This window comes from Cucumis melo, chromosome 1 (assembly GCF_025177605.1).
Source record: "Cucumis melo cultivar AY chromosome 1, USDA_Cmelo_AY_1.0, whole genome shotgun sequence".
Classification (NCBI taxonomy): domain Eukaryota; kingdom Viridiplantae; phylum Streptophyta; class Magnoliopsida; order Cucurbitales; family Cucurbitaceae; genus Cucumis; species Cucumis melo.
In genome coordinates this window covers 16,806,749-16,825,007 of record NC_066857.1, presented here as the reverse complement: position 1 = coordinate 16,825,007, position 18,259 = coordinate 16,806,749, and the positions used below count along the sequence as shown (strand labels likewise).

General features: G+C 33.4%; 1 protein-coding gene across 1 annotated transcript; it reads left to right on the top strand.

The window, feature by feature from the left end:
* The first annotated feature begins 347 nt into the window (after window positions 1-347).
* Window positions 348-1,405, top strand: LOC103490317 (auxin-responsive protein SAUR21-like). Its single transcript, XM_008449780.3, has one exon. The coding sequence runs from the start codon at window positions 975-977 to the stop codon at window positions 1,251-1,253; it is 279 nt and encodes a 92-aa protein (XP_008448002.1). The 5' UTR covers window positions 348-974; the 3' UTR covers window positions 1,254-1,405.
* Window positions 1,406-18,259: the final 16,854 nt, after the last annotated feature.

The window sequence follows — 18,259 nt, the reverse complement described above, 5'->3', positions numbered from 1 at the left end:
TATTAATTCTTAGACGATACAGAAAAGAAGCTACATCATTCATATTGGCTCCTTTTGGTTGGACAAAGAATCATTTTTAGTCCACAATCGAACTATATAAACCTTCACAACTAATATTTTATTTAAATTTTTTTTTGAACAGTTATCATCAATTCCCTCATTTCCTTAGATTCACCAATTGAGCAATTCAAGAAGCTGCTAAGATGTAGCAAAAATATTTCAGGGTTCTGTTTTATTTCCTATTATGAGCGGATCATGAAGAAGAGAACCAAAGTTCAAATCTGTACAAGAGAGCCTGTTTTATAGAACTGCTCGGAGATCCTGCTAGAGAGTAAAACTTAGTTTCCTTAAGAGCTAGCTTTCCTTAAGATTCAAAATAGACAGAAAAGTAAGATACAATGTTATTGTCTTTCCTCAAGTTACTTGGAGAAGATCATCATTTATTTATGAGATATATATATATATATTACAGTTTCTACTTTGAGGTGCTCCATTCACATATGCGAGGGGAAATACTGATTTTTCCTTCTCTAAAACCTTCACTGGTCTAGCACCTCCATGTTATATAGTCTAAGAATTATCTGTATGAATGCTATCTCCCTTATGATGGGATTAAGCAGTAGGGTAGAGCAGTAGGCCATGTACATATGACAGAGGCCACTAACTTGTTATCTACTTGTTTATGTCTGTCTGATGAAAATCAACACCTAAACTTGTAACATTCAACTTCAGCTTCAGCTGGCAGGCAAAGCCATGTGCTTCACTCTTATCTCTGTCCTTCACTGGGCCCAATTGGCTGATTTCCTCTCCACCACTTGTTGCTGAAGAGTTAAGGAGAATCAAAATAGTTCATCTTGTGTATATATATAGAAGTGGATCCTAATGGACTTCTCACCACATTTCCAAACTGTTCTATCTTCCATTCAAACATAAATTGAAACAAGACTTGTAGAATCAGTATACAGTTTTCCATCATGGGTATTCGTCTGCCTGGTGTTGTTAATGCCAAAAAAATTCTCCATAGGATTCACAATTCAGATTCGATTCCAAAAGGTCACTTGGCTGTTTATGTTGGAGAAACACAGAGGAAGCGCTTTGTTGTACCTGTTTCTTACTTAAGTCATCCTTCTTTTAAGACATTGTTGAGTCAGGCTGAAGAGGAGTTTGGTTTCCATCATCCCATGGGAGGTCTCACAATTCCATGTAGAGAAGAAGCTTTCCTTAATCTCACTCAAAGTTTGAATGGCTCATGATTCTCCACGTGGCTAGATTTAGTTTAGAAAAATAGACAGAAGATTAGGGCCAACAATTTTGTCAATTCATCTTTCAGTTATTGTATAGCTCATTCTTTTGGTTTAAGGAAACTGAATAAAGAAATTACTCAATGCACATACTTTGGTTGGAAGTCCTCCCTTTATTAGTTGTCCATAAATTAAGGAATATCAGAAAAAACAGTTAAATTTGTGCTAATAATCATTGCTTTCTTATGATCTTTCCCTCAAATGCACCTATATTGGCCTTGAAGTCTTATCCTTGAAAGGGCATGGCTGATCTTTCTCAAAATCATTGCAAAATTCAAGATCTTTGAGGAGATTTTCCAGAGATTCTGCAATATCAAAAGAGATTAAGGAAAAACTGGGCCACAATTAGAAAAGGATTAAGGACGGCATGATAAGAAAGAAGGGTTAGCTTTCTCTAAGTGGGACCATTCTAGGTTATTCACTAGAAATGGTTAGTGTATTTGTACAACAACCAATTAGAAAGAAGTCCTTTTTGATGTGATGATAGACAGAACTATACAGTCAGAATCAGTTTTAACTTCCTAGAATTCAGAACCGTGTAATCCCACAATGGCTGATCATATTCTCTGTAGCTCGGTCGGCACACTGATCACATTAACCGAGCCACGTCTCAGTTTCTCCTCCGCTTGTTTGTTCATCTTTATATATGACAAGAAGCTGTTCTACAGCAATAAAACACATTAAATTGAGATGAACAAAATTTTCTTGACCAAATGTGTAAGGTCATGATGTTTCTAAGAGGAAGATGATCACTTGTACAGGTGAATCGTAAATATGTTGGTTTTACAAAACTCTTCTCTAATGTTTTTGTACAACGGCAGGGTGGGGATCAATCCTCCAACCTTGAGGAAGGAATATGATGCCAATTATCGACGAAAGTCTGTTTTTTTTATTCTATCCACTCTTCACTTTGATCCCGTCTCACAAATTTGCACTTTTAATTATTCCTTCTCTTTTGCTAATCAATCCAGTTAGATTTTATCATAACCCTTGTTTGAGGAAGAGTTTAGAAAGGTAGTTTTATGATAAGAGGTGTTTGAGGGAAGGGTTAAGTGATAAGGGTTATGATAGTATTATGAATAAGATGTGTTTGGGAAAGGGTTATGTGGGTAGGTTTACGAGGATTTTATGATAAGATGTGTTTGGGGAAAGGTCACGTCGGTTGCGTTATGAATATTTTTTTTTTCTTTATTAGTTTGTTTTAAATTCACATTGTACATATAGGAAAGAAATTATTATTGCATATTTTTTTATGAAAGCGTGGAACCCCTCTTATTACAAATTGTTTTTTCATATGTCTAATGTTATTAAATTAGTAAACACAGTTGACCAATTTCGAAGTCATTTGTTAGAAATCGTTTGTTAACAAATTGTACTAATTTTATTCTAAGTCATTTTTTACAAATACAAACTAGTTATTGCGTATTTGTAATTAGCGATAGCGTCGTACATTTGTTTTTAATAAATTTAATTACATGGTCTAACACATGCGTCCATATTTATATTCATTAATTAAGTTACTTATTACGAAGCACTTGACCGTCATATTACTCGAATTGTTATTATTTGCCTTAATTTGAAAGAAACGTTTTAAATCGAATTGAAGGGATGTGGAGAAGAGACAAAAAGAAAACATATGCATAAACAAGTTATAAATCATACAAGGGATTCAAGTATTGTACATACGAACATTTTTTTTTTGCTAAAATAAGAAAACAAAGAACAGTCAACAACATAATCCAAATGAAGTAAGAAAAAAACAAGCAAGCCAACGAAGGAAGGACATAAACTATCTGATGATGTCTCGTAGGAGGACTCTGCAAAAGTTCTGTCTCTCATTATCAGTCATCTGTACGAAACCCCGCATGTCGTCCATACGAGACAAAGGTGCCTTTGGCACAATGTCCTATCCAAACTAGTTAGTTCCGACATCTCACACAATAGGCGTAAGAATTCCTAGTGCATATGAGTGTCATTGGCAAGGGCTTGTGCAGGCCACTGGGCAATCGTCCTGAGTTGTTCGTTGGTACACTCGAGGACCATATGTATGACTTAAATCTCGCTCTCTAGCTCGCTTCCCCTTCTTCCTCTTCAATCCACTCGATCCGACCCTACCCTCTGACGCGTGAGAAGGTCATGATGTGCGTACATCCTCCTAGGACATGTCAATCCTCTGGCTGTACATGGATGGGAACTCTTGTCAATCCCATCCGACACGTCAAACCCCTCATACTCGACAGGCTCATTAGACCCGACGTCGACGAATGTCTTAGCGAAGCGACTCGTTGTCCTATCGCGCCCGAATACATATGTAAGTTCATCGTAATAGGGAAAGGGTTTGTTAAGGAGACCCTTCACTGTGGGATGCAATGCATAAAAAACTGGACCACTTAAAACTACTGATAGGAAAATTGTGAAGTAAATGTACATTGTGCAAGTATTGTGACGTCTAGATTATTTTCCTTACCCTAATCCAGTTATCAAAGACATCCTTCTTCGCAATTATGCATTTTCCGTCATCGTTTCAACCGAACCCACTGCATGCTAGCCCCCACATTCTTGCGATGGCTTGGAATGTCCGCTTAAGTATCTTTATTCTGCAATTGATTACAGTGGTTGTATCGACATGACATGCAGGTAATTTTTTGGCCATCATGCGTACCGGTTAGGCCAAGTAACCTGGTCGGAATGTACCATTGTCGGATTTCCATCCCTCGGTGGACACCAACTTCACTAAACACTCTACAAGAGTGTCCTCCTCCTCCTTAGTCCATACATGCTTGGGGGCACGGGACGAGCTTGCCATACTAAGAATGACATATGACAAAAAATACATGGAACACGTTGGGAATTTCACATTTTCACATTTATGAGACATAAACAACTGGAAAACAATATTATGACATATAATTTATGTAAAGCATGCACGCATACATTATATATGAAAAAAATACAGAGTATAGGTCATTTAAATTGGCATACAACTGATGGGTTCTAATTTAAAATTGTTTTAGCTAAACGTTACGCAATTACCATTCAGTGAACATCACTTCAGCTAATTCGTCGTACCACTAAGACTACTCGTTTGTGGTCTCAATCTACTGAATGTCTTCTGGTGTGGTGGTCGTGGCGTATGCGGAGTCCTCCTCGTTCACGTCGTTAATGTCGTCGCAATTTGTCATTTCTCTATTTATCAAATTGTGCAGCAAGCAACATGCTAGGATGGTGCGATATTGCACTTGGAGGGGATAGTACGACTTCCCATGAAGTATTACCCAACGACCCTTCAGAACACCAAAGGCGCGCCCAATCACATTCCTTGTCGAAGAGTGCTTCATGTTGAAGTACTCCTTTGCAATGGTTGGGACATTTCCAGCATCACGCCACTCTTACAAGTGGTACCGTTGTCCTCTGTATGGGGCGAGAAATCCCTTAACATTTAGATAACCCGCATCGCACAAATAATAATATCCTGTTACGAAAACCAATGCTTTTATGCACTTTGAATATGTAAGTATAGAACAACGTGGTTTGATGAAAAATTGTAAATACCCTTTGGCACTTGGAGTCTGTTTTGTCATGCAAGGACATCCCGTCGAATCCACGAGTCTACCTGCAGATCCTTCTTCCCCAGCAAGGACGTATTCGAAATCCCTTTTCGTGTCGTAAACGCCGAGTACATTATATTTGTGGCAATTTCTCCCTTAGGTGTTCTGAACGTAGGACGATCTGTTGTGGGCACGTTGACCTTTATGTACGTTCCGTCCAACGCCCCAAGACAATATGCAGATTTAAACAAACGTGCTTACATTAGTGGCACGTACTGATACGTGACATACAAACCACTTCTACTATGCTCACCTCAAAGCACTTCCAACGTCACGCCCCAAGGCAATATGCAGGTTTAAATAAATGCGCTTACATTAGTGGCACGTATTGATACGTTACATACAAACCACTTCTACTTTGCCTACCTCGAAGCAATTCCAACGTTGATCAGTGCAGTTGTTTGTTATCGGCATAGGTTTCTTTATTAACTCGTCATGGAGTCGTAGCACAGCCAACAAGACGAGGTTAAAATGTCAAGATACTATCTCACCTGACCGTAATTCCCGTTGAATTACGCGATTTTTCAAGTCATGGGAAAAGACGTGCAAGAACATCGCAACCATTTCCTCAACATTGACAATCTCTATCGACGAAAGACCAGCTACAGTCCTAAGTAAATGGCATAGAATTGCGAATGTTCGCCTGTCTATGTGCGTGCTTTGTCGACACACAAGATCAAACTCGTGTATCATGCAAAAGTACGCAAGCTGCCTAATTTTATGCCTTGTATCATACGGTGTTTGTAGGAGACGCTTATTGTAGTTCATTAATGCTACCAACGTTAGGAGCATTTGATGTTGGGTTAGAGTGAACGCAGTTAGAACTCTAAGAAGGGTTTGGCGATCCATTTCAAAGTAGTTCAAACATTTTCTACTCATTATTGAAATTAAAACTTGTAAAAACCGTTCTTACAAGTAGTTCAAAACAAATTACGCTTGATGATGTTTTAAAAAAATGATTTGTTCTTTCCTACATATAATTTGCAAAATATTTATTTCTAGTCATTATCAAAATTGAAACTTGTAAAAACCCTTCTTGAAAATAGTACACTTTTTTTCTTACAAGTTATTTTTAACATTATATGAAAAGTTATACTAAATTACTTTATTCTAACGACAAAAAAATTACAAGTGAGATTTTGAAAAATAGTTGTACAAAAGATTGGTAATCAATGCAAAATTTTTTAATACAACTTTGGACGATGAGTTTAACACATTTTACATTGTTGTGAAATTTAACATTATGTACATAATAGTGTCAATGTGATTTTTAAAACACGTAAAAGCGGAAAACCTATTTTTTACAGAAAACCAATTTGAATATGATGTTTTAATTCTTATTGTGTTCCAATTAATCATATTGATGCTTATGCTACGTATGAAACGGAATTAGAAAATAATGACAATTAATTTCATACTCAATTTTTTCTTATACTAATGTGACTGGATGAAGTGCATCTAAGAACATTGAGACGCTTCTTTCGAAAAGAAAATCAAATTCCGTGCATCTAAGAAAAAAAATAAATTGAAAGTTTGAAATCATACAATATAAAATAATAATACAAAATTTATTGAATAAGTGAAATGTGTATACAAATGTCCAAGAATTCAAAAATAACAAAACCAAAGTTTGTCCATTACAAAAATAATTAAAGGAGACATTTCTAAACGCACTACAAACAAACATTGAATCTAGATACGGGTAATCCGTAGTACCTCTTAGGAGAGTGGGATGACCGTACATATTCTGCGAAAAAAATGAAGACGTTACGAAACGACAAATGGCGAAAAACATACACTATTTTAAAAAATCTGGAAATGAAAGAAAAAATAAAAAGAAAACCTTCATTACATACCTTTTGCTTGAACGAATGTATTGTATTTGAGGATTCCAAAATGTAATACGTAAAAACAAAGTGAAATGTAGAAAATATATTTTGGAAAAAGTTTGTTACGAGCCTCAGAGTCATGAAATCGGTCAAAACATGTGAACCAGATTTCATAGTTGTTTAAACATCAATAAGGAGAGAAAAACAACATAGAAAAAAGCAAATTAATAAAGAAAATATAAGGTAAAGACAACACGTAAGAAAGCACAGAAAATGCATCGCTTCAACTAAACACATGTAACGACATTGAGACAAGATTCATGGTGGTTGAAACATCAGTGAGCAAATTTGAAGATAGGTAACATTACGTATATTTTTCATTTAGTATACCATGAAAAGAGAAGGTAAGTATTCATGGAACGTTCCTAATAATATAGAAACAACAATAGGAACAAAGAAAGTGCATAGGAAGTCATACAATGATAGAGCAGAAAGTGATGGATAATGAAGCAAAAAATGGAAACCATTAAATTACATACCAAAAACAAAGTAGTAAAGGATAGAAGAAGTGAGTAATAGAAGTTTGAAGATGCAAGTGAAGAAAACAGAAGAGGAAAGGTAAACATATAGGGTTGCATGAGAGAAGTTATTATGGATTTAATGAACACACACCAAAAGAAATCAGTGAATCTCCGCAAATGACAGTGTGAAAGCATAGAAAAGTTACACATATGGTCAAACTTTATCCATTGTAACCTACCATTTTTAGCACAAAAGGAGTAGGTTGTCAAAAATATTGAAGGGACCAAATAATCTGCAACGAAAGGGATTGGACGACCACAATTTATCAGAAAAAGTACTCACTACACAAATAAACAAAAGAAGAAAGAAAGTACATAATCACAGACAAGGGAAATGACAATGGAGTTTTATCATAATCAGACAGTCCAAACAAGAACAAACAAAGGTAAAAAATAATTCAGTATGAACCATTGCATAACCGATCAAAGCAGGGGACCAAAAACATGTTTCATAGTTTTTGTACATAGAAGCAGGTAACAAGGAAAGAAATTTGAACTATCAAGTATGAAAAATAAAAAAAAAATTACATAATTTAAACAATATGAAGTGTGAGGAAACAAATTTAGAAATTGTGAAATGGATATACTCATTATCGACTTTGATTAAAAAAAAGTTTACAAAACAGAAAATATACCTCTCTACCATGCACCAAGCTCACCAAATGCCACAAAAAATAGGTGTGGCATGTAGCATCGATCCGAAATCAGTGAAGGCGAAGAGAAATTGGCAACGAGAACACCCACGGACAAATCGACAAGTGGAGCGACAAGACGAGTTCCAATTTTGTAAACCCCAACATGCATGTTGACAGAGAACACCAATCGAACATGTCATTGAGGATTTTGAAGGTAAGAAATACTCCCTACTACTCAACAAAACCCACAAACCAAAAACCCAAACTAATTTGGAGGCAAATCGAAGAGAAACATGGAGTAGAAGAAGATGAAACAAGAAGAAAGAAGAAGAAACGACAAGTAGTGTTCGTTGATGGAAGACAAATCGACATCAAAACACGGGTTGAAAGGATGGGTGAAGATGTGTTCAATGGGGAAGTGGAGAGGAAGACATTTAGGCAAAATGAAAGAGAAAGAGGGAAGGGTTTGAGGGTAAAAATGAGTTTATGGAAACCTTAAAACTAGGATTTCCATAACCCTACATCCAAATGGGGGTTAGGTTAAACTTAACCTAACCCCACAATGTTAACACTAACACCAAACGCCCCCTAGGGTTTTTCTTTTTCGGTTTCTACCTCACCCAGTCACCCCTTACGGCTTGTGTTCCTTCCCTTCGTCTTTAGCTCTTCACGTTGCCGTCTGGTGTCTCTCCCCCGCTTCAGCTCTTTGCGTTTGGTCTCCATCCAACACGGCGGCGTCTAGCATCTTCCATACGGCATGGCGTCTGACATCTTCCATCCTCTCATTTGCTCTCTCTTACCGCTCTACTCTCTACGATTAATTTATTTCCTTTTCTCATTTTGTATTTTCTATGAATTTTAAGTTAGGAATGCATTTACTCACATCTCTTCTTTAAACAAAATAAATGAATAAATAAAATAGTAGGTGAAAAGATTCAAATTACAAATTTTTCCAACACATATAACCTATCTTAGTTGAATTATTTTGACTACTTTGATTACAGAGTTTGATTATATCAACAATTAGTGTTGTGATTGATTTTCCTAGTACATGTATTTTACATGTTGATAGAATTGAGACTAGGGTTCATTTAAACTATATCTTAATGAAACCATACTCATTTTAGAATCCCTAATATTATTATTAATTGCGAGGTTATTTACATCCACCCTTTTCCTCCTATTTATTTTAAACTTTTACTGCTGAACAATAGTTAGTTGTTGCTAATGGTAATGTTGCTTTGCTTCTTAAACAGTTAAATTTGGTAATGGTATTATTGCTTTGCTTCTTAAATAGTCAAATAAAATGTATTCAAACAGGTATGGAGTTTGATAGAAGTGAAAGTTCAAAAATTGTACTGAGACGAATGCCAAAATAAAACCATTGATGCTGATTCAGATGGGACAAAAGATGTTCCAAATCCCAAAAAAGAAGGAAGAATGTCAAACAACTCATGGTTTTGGACCATGAGAGGTTTAGAGGTGATCCTAAAGACCCCTACGCTAAATGTAAATAGTATGTTGTCTATGCATGTCATTTTAAACCTGGAACTACGAATATCATTTGGACAATTGCAAAAAGTACCCTTACAAAAAAAAAAAAAAAAAGATCAAACCCAAATGACATTAGTTTTCAAATCTAAGGACAAAGTTGGGGATAATTTTCATAACTTGTACATGAACCATTCAGTTTAGAGGGTTGTCGACAAGCGTTGGTTGAAATGATAATATAGATGGATCACCCTTTAAGTTTGTTGAGGGTAAGAAATTTAAGAAATTTGTAGATAAATTAACATGTGCAAATCAAACTAGATTTGTTGTTCCATCTCAGTTTACTACTAGAGATGTGCTTAAGTTGTATGTTAATTAGAAGAATCGTTGGAGAGACATGTTTGTAAAAAAATAAGTATAGAGTTTCTCTCACCACGGATTGCTGGACACATTGGGACAAAGTATAAATTACATGATCCTAACCACCTATTTCATAGATTCTGACTGGAAATTACATAAGAGAATACTCAGTTTTTGTCCAATTGATAATCATAAAGGCGATACTATAAGTAAAACCATTGAAAAAAATTTGAAGAATTGGGTATTGAGAGGGTAACGACTTTGACAGTTGATAGTGCAACTTCGAATGACACTGTTGTTGCTAATCTTTTAAAGAGATTCAATAAGGGATTATTGTTTGGTGGGGAAATTTCTGCATGTTTGTTGTTGTGCTCATATATTGAATCTTATAGTAAGTGATTCTTTTAAGGAACATAATGATTGTATTAATAGGATTCGATATGATGTACGATTTATAAGTTCTTCTCTTGCACATTTTTTGAAATTTAAAAAGTGCATTAAAATTGAAAAAGTAGCTTGTAAGAGTTATGTGTGTCTTGATGTTTTCACAAGATGGAACTTCACAAATATATGATGCTTGAAACTACTGTTAAATTTAAAAAAGCTTTTGATAGATTAGAAGATGAAGATGCCTCTTATAGACATGATACGTCACCAAATAAAAAAGATTGGACAAATGCTTAGATGTTAATACAGTTTTAAAAGTCTTTTATGATGTGACATTGAAGATTTCATGCTCTTTGTATACTACTTCGAACTTGATTTTTCATTAGATTACAATGGTTCAGAATTGTATACGTTTAAATGTGGGTAGTGCAAATGTTGGTCTCGAGGTTGCTGAATCCATGGTAAATGTAGTGAAACAATGTTGTAGACGTCACTTTCATGAGCATAGTTGTACTCGTAGTGGCAATGGATCAAGATGTAGCAGTACTGCTATTACACAAACTGTCTCAGGCTTGAGCATATTGATTTTGATCCAAATGAAAAAGTGGGTGAAGATTTTGTCTATGACACGATTGTTAAGGAATTTGAAAGTGATATGACTACTACACCTTATGAACAGATGTGATTAGAGATTGATATCTATTTATTGGAAGCCAACGTTAGGAATTGAAGTTATTTTGACATACTTCAATGGTGGAAGATGAATAGTGATCGATTTGAGGATCTTGGTCATATGGCTAGAGATATTTTGGCTATTTCAGTTTCTACTATAGCATTCAAGTCTATTTTTAGTATAGGAGGATGTGTTTTTGATTCATCACCTTGCTCATTGGCTTTTAAAATTATGGAGGGTTTCATATGTACTCAAAATTGGCTAAATTATGATCCAATAGACCTTTCGGCCAAATCGACTTCGACCAAAAGTCGGTGTGTACTAGTAGTACTACTACATTTTTGTCCACTGTCACTTCGAATACTACGATACTCATGAAAGAGACGTCTATAACATTGTTCCACTACATTTTCCATGGATTCAGTAACCTCGGGACAAAAAAAAATTCAAACAAAAATATACAAACATTAATTTTTTTCGAGGATCCAACAAAATAGCAACATACAACAACAAATTGTTCTTTTCATTGTTTCCTTAATATTTCTCAAATTTTTCCTTCATGTTATTACTCATTCCAACTAACAATGACACTACCTGCATTCAAACGTATATAAATTTGAACCATTGTAATTTGATGGAAAACCAAGTTCGAAGTAGTATAAAAGAGCCTGGAATCTTCAATGTCACATCATAAAAGAGGCATCTTCATCTTCTAATCTATCAAAAGCCTTTTCAAACTTAACAGCACCTTCAAGCATCATATACGCGAAGTTCCATCTTGTCGGAACATCAATACACACATAACTCTTACAAGCTATTTTTTCAATTTTAATGCACTTTTTAAATTTCAAAAAAACGTGTCAGAGAAGACCTTATAAATCGTACATCATATCAAATCCTATTAATACAATCATTATGTTCCTTAAAAGCATCACTTACTATAAGATTCAATATATGGGCACAACAACGAACATGCAGAAATTTCCCACAAAACAATAATCCCTTATTGAATCTCTTTAAAAGATAAGTAACAATAGTGTCATTTGAAGTTGCATTATCAATTGTCAAAGTCATTACCCTCTCAATGCCCCAATCCTTCAAATTCTTTTCAATGGTTTTACATAGAGTATGCCTTTGTGATTCTTAATTGGACAAAAACTAATTATTCTTTTATGTAATTTCCAGTCAGAATCTTATGAAATGGGTAGTTAGGACCATATAATTTATACTTTGTCCCAATGTGCAAGAATCTGTGGTAAGAGAAACTCTATACTTATTTTTTACAAACATGTCTCTCAAACGATTCTTCTCATTAACATACAACTTAAGCACATCTCTAGCCATAGTAAACCGAGATGGAACAACAAAACTAGTTTGATTTGTACATGTTATCTATCCACAAATTTTTTAAATCTCTTACCTTCCACAAACTTAAAGGGCAATCCATCTACTATTATCATTTCAGCCAAAACTTCCCGAAAACCCTCTAAACTAAATGACTCACATACAAGTTGTGAAGAATTATCTTCAACTTTGCTTTTAGATTTGAAAGTTAATGTCATTTGTGTTTGATCTTTTTTTTTTTTTTTGTAAGGGTACTTTTTGCAATTTTCCAAATGATGCTTGATAGTTCCAATACCATTACGCTTTAGGATCACCTTTAAGACTCTCAAAGTGGTCTCAAACCATAGATTGTTTGATATTCTTCCTTCTTTTCGGGGGATTGGAACATTTTCTATCCCATCTGAATCAACATCAATGATTTTTACTTTTGGCATTCGTATCTTCGTCTCGTACAATTTTTAAAGTTTCACTTTCATCAAACTTCATATTCGTTGAATCCATTTGATTTAACTGGTTAAGAAGGAAAGTAACAATACCATTACCAACAACTAACAATATATGAATATTGTTCAACATTAAAAGTTTAAAATAAATGGGAGGAAAAGGGTGGATGTAAATGACCTCCCTATCAATAATAATAAGTGTTTCCAAAATGGGTATGCTTTCATTAACATGAACCCTAGTCTCAATTCCATTGGCATGTAAAATACATGAACTAGGAACATCAATCACAACACTACTTGTTGATACAATCACATGTCTGTAACTAAAGTAATTCAACAAAGAATCAACTAAGATAGTAATTTAACTAAGATAGCTCATGTGTGTTGGGGAAATTTGTTATTGGAATGTTTTCATCTATTATTTTATATATTTACTTTAAAAAATGATTAGAGGAAATGCACTCCAACTCAAAATTTTTGTAGAAAATCCAAAATGAGAAAAGGAAATAAATAAACGTGTACTAAAATCAAAGAGGCAAGAGAGAGCAAATGAAAGCACCGACGGATTTAGTATAGGCCCGAGAGGGCTCGAGTCTCCCTCAACTTTATTGTCTTTGTATAATATATATAAAGAAAATATTAATACTTATACTTAGCTTAGTGGTTACTCTGTCTGTCACCCCCAAACGCAAAGAGCTGAAGACGAAGAAGTCGTCGTGTCAGAGGGAGACTAGACTTAAAAGGGCTAAAGACGAAGAGGAAGTAATGCATGGTGACTAGGTGAGGCAAAAAGTTAAAGGAAAAAAAAAAGAAAAACCCTATATATTCTAGTAACAACACGTGCTATGCATGTCGAATGTCAAGGTTTTATTAGAAATTTAAAAAATATATTATTTAAAAAAAACTATAATATTTTTTTATATCTATAACCTACTTTTATTTTTATAAACTTGTTTAGAGTTAAAAAAAATATCATAGAAATTATGCTAATAAATTATTTGTTTAATAGACATATTAGATATTGTAATATACACGATAAATCAAACATTATTAATGATATTTTCAAAAACATATATTATATTTTTCATAATGTTCTTATTAAAGAATATCTTTTCGTAAAATATTTTCTATATAGTACAAATACAATATTTTCTACATAGTACAGTAAAGTAAATTATTAGAACAATAAATTTTTAAATGGAAAAAAGTTTCTTAGAAGTATGTATGTTGTATTGCTAATAATCTTTTTTATACTAATAACCATAAGTTATTAATTATCTTTTTTTAAAAGACAACCCATGATTATGAAATACAATAAAAATAAATTCTAGAATCATTCATTCATCTTTGCGTGATAAAACAAGTGCAAAAACAAATTTCAAATCAAATTGCTCTGTGTAGTCAAAATGCAATTAACATGAGTAGCAATTAATTGGCATCGTCATGACAAAAATCTTGTGCTCACTATTTGTTAAATAGGAAATTTTAAATAAGCTATTCTTCATATTACTCTAATGATTGTTGTGTATATTTACCTTAATCAACAATACTCTAAAATGAAATTCTCTATTAATCTCTATTATCAATATATTCCTCTATTTTGGTTTTTGTCTCAATGGATTGGTTTATACGTGACTTGATGCTTCAATGGCGTGGTCTTAAACATTCTCATTTTGCTATATCATTGTTCGTCATCACAGGCTTGAGAGAATGATATTTTTAATTAGCATAATGAGCTTTATATAGTGAATTAAATTTGTAGAATGAGAAGAAACCTTAGATGCAAAAAAATATTTATTTATTATTGGTGTGAATTTTCTAATTAATGTTAGTTAGTGGAAATCATTTTCTAAAAGAAACCATGAAAATTTGGAAAGCTAAACGGTTTTTGAAATTTAAAAGAAAATAAAGTGTAACATCTAATTAATGTATTTAGTGGTAATTCGTTTTGAATGTAATTAATATTTAGATATTAATGGTTAAGTACTTAACAAGTTATGTGACTTTAAAATTTTCTTTTGAATTTTTATTTAACAAATTTTAAAATTGACAAAATTACCATTAATGTTGTAGTTAGAATCACTAAAATGAAAAGGACAAAATTGAGAGAAAAAGTTTCTCCCTATAGACCTTTTTATATATAGTGTACATATATTACTTGGAAAAAAAAATAACAAAAGTCGGTTTGGTCGCTCTATAAAATCGATCGAACCCTACTATTCCCATCGACTGAATTTAGTTCGGTTTTTAAAATTTTAAAAACCGATTTTGACCGCTTCTGCCATTCCTCTGACTGACCGACTTCGATTCGATCGGTCGTTCTGGTTTGTTGGCTTGCCATGCTCACCTCTAATAGTTACATTGTAATTATCAGATCACAATGTTTATGTATGTTTACCTTTGTATAATTTATTTTAAGTAATAACGATTGTTTATATATAGATTACTTTATCAATCTTCTTTTTTTATGTCCTTTTTGTTTTAGTGAGAACTCACTAATTTTTGTTTCTCAATGTTTTTTATTAAACTCAAATTAACTTATTCTAAAAATATAGCATTATGTAATACACATAATTTGTTCTTATTAAACTCAAATGAACATGTCTTGGTCTAAAAACCTTTCTAAACACAATTAATGCAACATTTTTTCTAGTTTTAATTCCTTTCCACTATCGTATGAATTAAAATTAAAAAAATTGTTGCATCAATTGTATTTAGAAATGCTTTTAAACCAAAACATAATAATTTGACTAAATAACATTAATTAAATTAGAATTTATATCAATATTGGTTTGACGTCTATAATTGAATGTTCATCTGAATGAAGAAATAAAGTACGAACTAAACATGATTTCGAGAGTGTCACACATATATGATACTTTATAAAACACCAAAATACCCACATTCAGGCACTGTAATTCTTTCAATATTTGCGCTCTTATCATAAGTCTTCCCAGCGTAATTATTCTATGTTATAAACTTATGAGTCTATAATTAATTTCGACATGTTAATAACGTATTCAACCACTATCATAACCTCTTCCTAATATTTCGGGATTTAACAATTTGGTTGTAGATTTTAAGAACTTTATTAGTTTTTTTAATTTTAAAAAAACCATATTATTTTTTTTATTAGCTGAATCTCAACCATTGTTTTTATTTCAAAATAACCCTAATTACCTTAATCTCAAACCTTGATAATTTAGAAATTAAAATCAGTTTTCATATTATATCTTAATTGATTTTTGACATTTGCATTTTTAACTTATAGCCAATCTCTTTATTGGTTTTTTTTCTTCATTCTCTTTTGATTTTGAGAAATTAAAATCTCCCCAAATCCCGTTTACATTTTATAATTAAATAATATAAATGGTTTTGAGAAAAAATCAACCAAAGTATACCCTTAAGAGACAAAGAAGATGCAACTTAAACCTTTGTTGTTTTGAGTGAGGGTTTTTGTGTTTCAACCACAAGTGTTTCAAAATGCAGGATGTAGGCTTAAAGATCAAAGATTGAAAATGGAAGATGGAGACACTACAAGAAAAGAAGGATCTCCTAATGCACAAAAGCGTCGGGAGATAAAGAAAAATGTATCAGAAAAGGATCTCCTAGTGCATAAATGCCCATCGAGACCAAGGTCAGGCGAAATACATCGGTAAAGAATCTCCTCACACACAACATGTAGCGATGGGAGATCATAGGAAACTACTAATGTCATATGAACAACGTCGGGAGATTACTCATTAGAGGATGTCCCAACGCATAACATGTAACGTCGAGAGATTATAACTCCACACACCGTCCATATGGCGTCAGAAGTTTCTTATGATCTTCCGACGCCGTATGTTGTGCGTCGGGAGATCCTCTATTTTTTTAAAAAAAAATACCTTATATTATTAAATGGAAGGTATATATATATCCACCAGAGATAAATACTACAAAATGTTTATTAAACTGACATATAATAAATTATGACAATGACAGAAGTATATATGATCAATGAATGAGCAAGCCACCATACCACAAATTGAAATAGATTAACATGATTATGAAGGGAGAAAAGAAAATTTGAGAACCTTTGATTCTGTTTTCTATAACGGACACGCTTCTTTGCAACAGAAAGAAAAACAACACATATCACGACATCAATCCAAGAAAATACAACTTTAATATGTTGTACCAGCTATAACCTATGAATAACATTAGAGCAAATAATATTATAGCTTATAATCATCAACTTCTCTTTGCTAGCCAAAGCTTTCATGCAATTGCAAATAGGGCGTAAATATACACACAAAACATACCTAATTCAATTATTTTGCGAATCGAGCCATACCACAACGATCACAACTAACCCATAATATACCTACACAATTCAATAGTAAAGAACTTAAGCCAGGTTGTACTATAAATAAATAGAACATTCGAAAATGGGTGCTGAAACATTTCTACAACTTTGCTAATCAACAATACTTGCTCACGTAGCTGAAATTTTTTCACAACAAAAAATTGAAAATACTATCGTATAGAAAAGTTAAAAATATAATTAATTTCATCCAAACGGTAACCATCATGAAGTCAAAAGGCGCAAATATTAAAGAAATAACTTGGATGCAAAACTACCATGAGGTCGTATTCAATATATTATAGAACTCTTTCAAGACGCTTTTATTGACTTTTCACTCTAGGTTTCTCTCTAACTCACTTGTTCTTTTTCTTCCTTTCTTTGCCTTGCTTGATATACATATTTTTTTCAACATTTAGAAAAAATCAAATAAAATAAGAATGTGAATTTTGTCTTCGAAGTATTAAAGTAAAAAATGATAAGACTAAGCAAAAGGTATATGGCCTTTGTGATCTCAAATCGATAGGTCTTATACAATCTGAAGAATGCACCAGATTAAGTAAATCAAATATGTTTTGGTAACACAAATCTACTCCTACTTTATTCGACTAACTTTAGCAAAGGAGGTTTCTATAATGAAACCACGCGTCAATTCGAAAAGGAATATTAATTGATTTTTTTTAGAACAAGCAGAAAATAGATGGATTATCGGATGGTCATCATCTTCAGTAAAGGGTTTAGGGCTTTAAACGTTGGAAATGACTTATGGGCTTTGGCTCAAATAGCAAAGTTAAAGTAATTGTCCCCCATTGCAAATCTTTGAAGAGGGAAGTGGATATATATTCTCAAAGATTCAAAGGGGATATCAAACTAAGTTAGTGGTGAAAGTATAACCCTGTCACCACACGCGTTCGGGCTCGGGCCCGGGTAACCGCGCTTGCACGAATAAAGGATGTATTTTTGTTATCTATATTTTTGGTAATTTACCTTTTCGTAATTTACATGGACACGTGTAAATCGTTGTCTACCCACCCGAGTTTTTTGTTCAACGTGTGTGCTTTCAATGTTCACTCCCTGCCAAAATGTTGTGATGATCACTCTTGTTCACGCTCTCCTGATGATCACTCTCGTCCACGCTCTACCTCCTTTGATTCTTTATAAATTGGACAGTACTCAATTGGTTTTAACACACCAAACATTCTTCCAATTCATTCCTCTCATTTTTGCTTCCTTTCACGTTCTGAGCATAAAGTTTTTGTTTC

What these genes read in the sequence shown, in the direction of transcription:
- LOC103490317 (XM_008449780.3), top strand. Translation starts at nt 975, where the DNA reads ATGGGTATTCGTCTGCCTGGTGTTGTTAATGCCAAAAAAATTCTCCAT.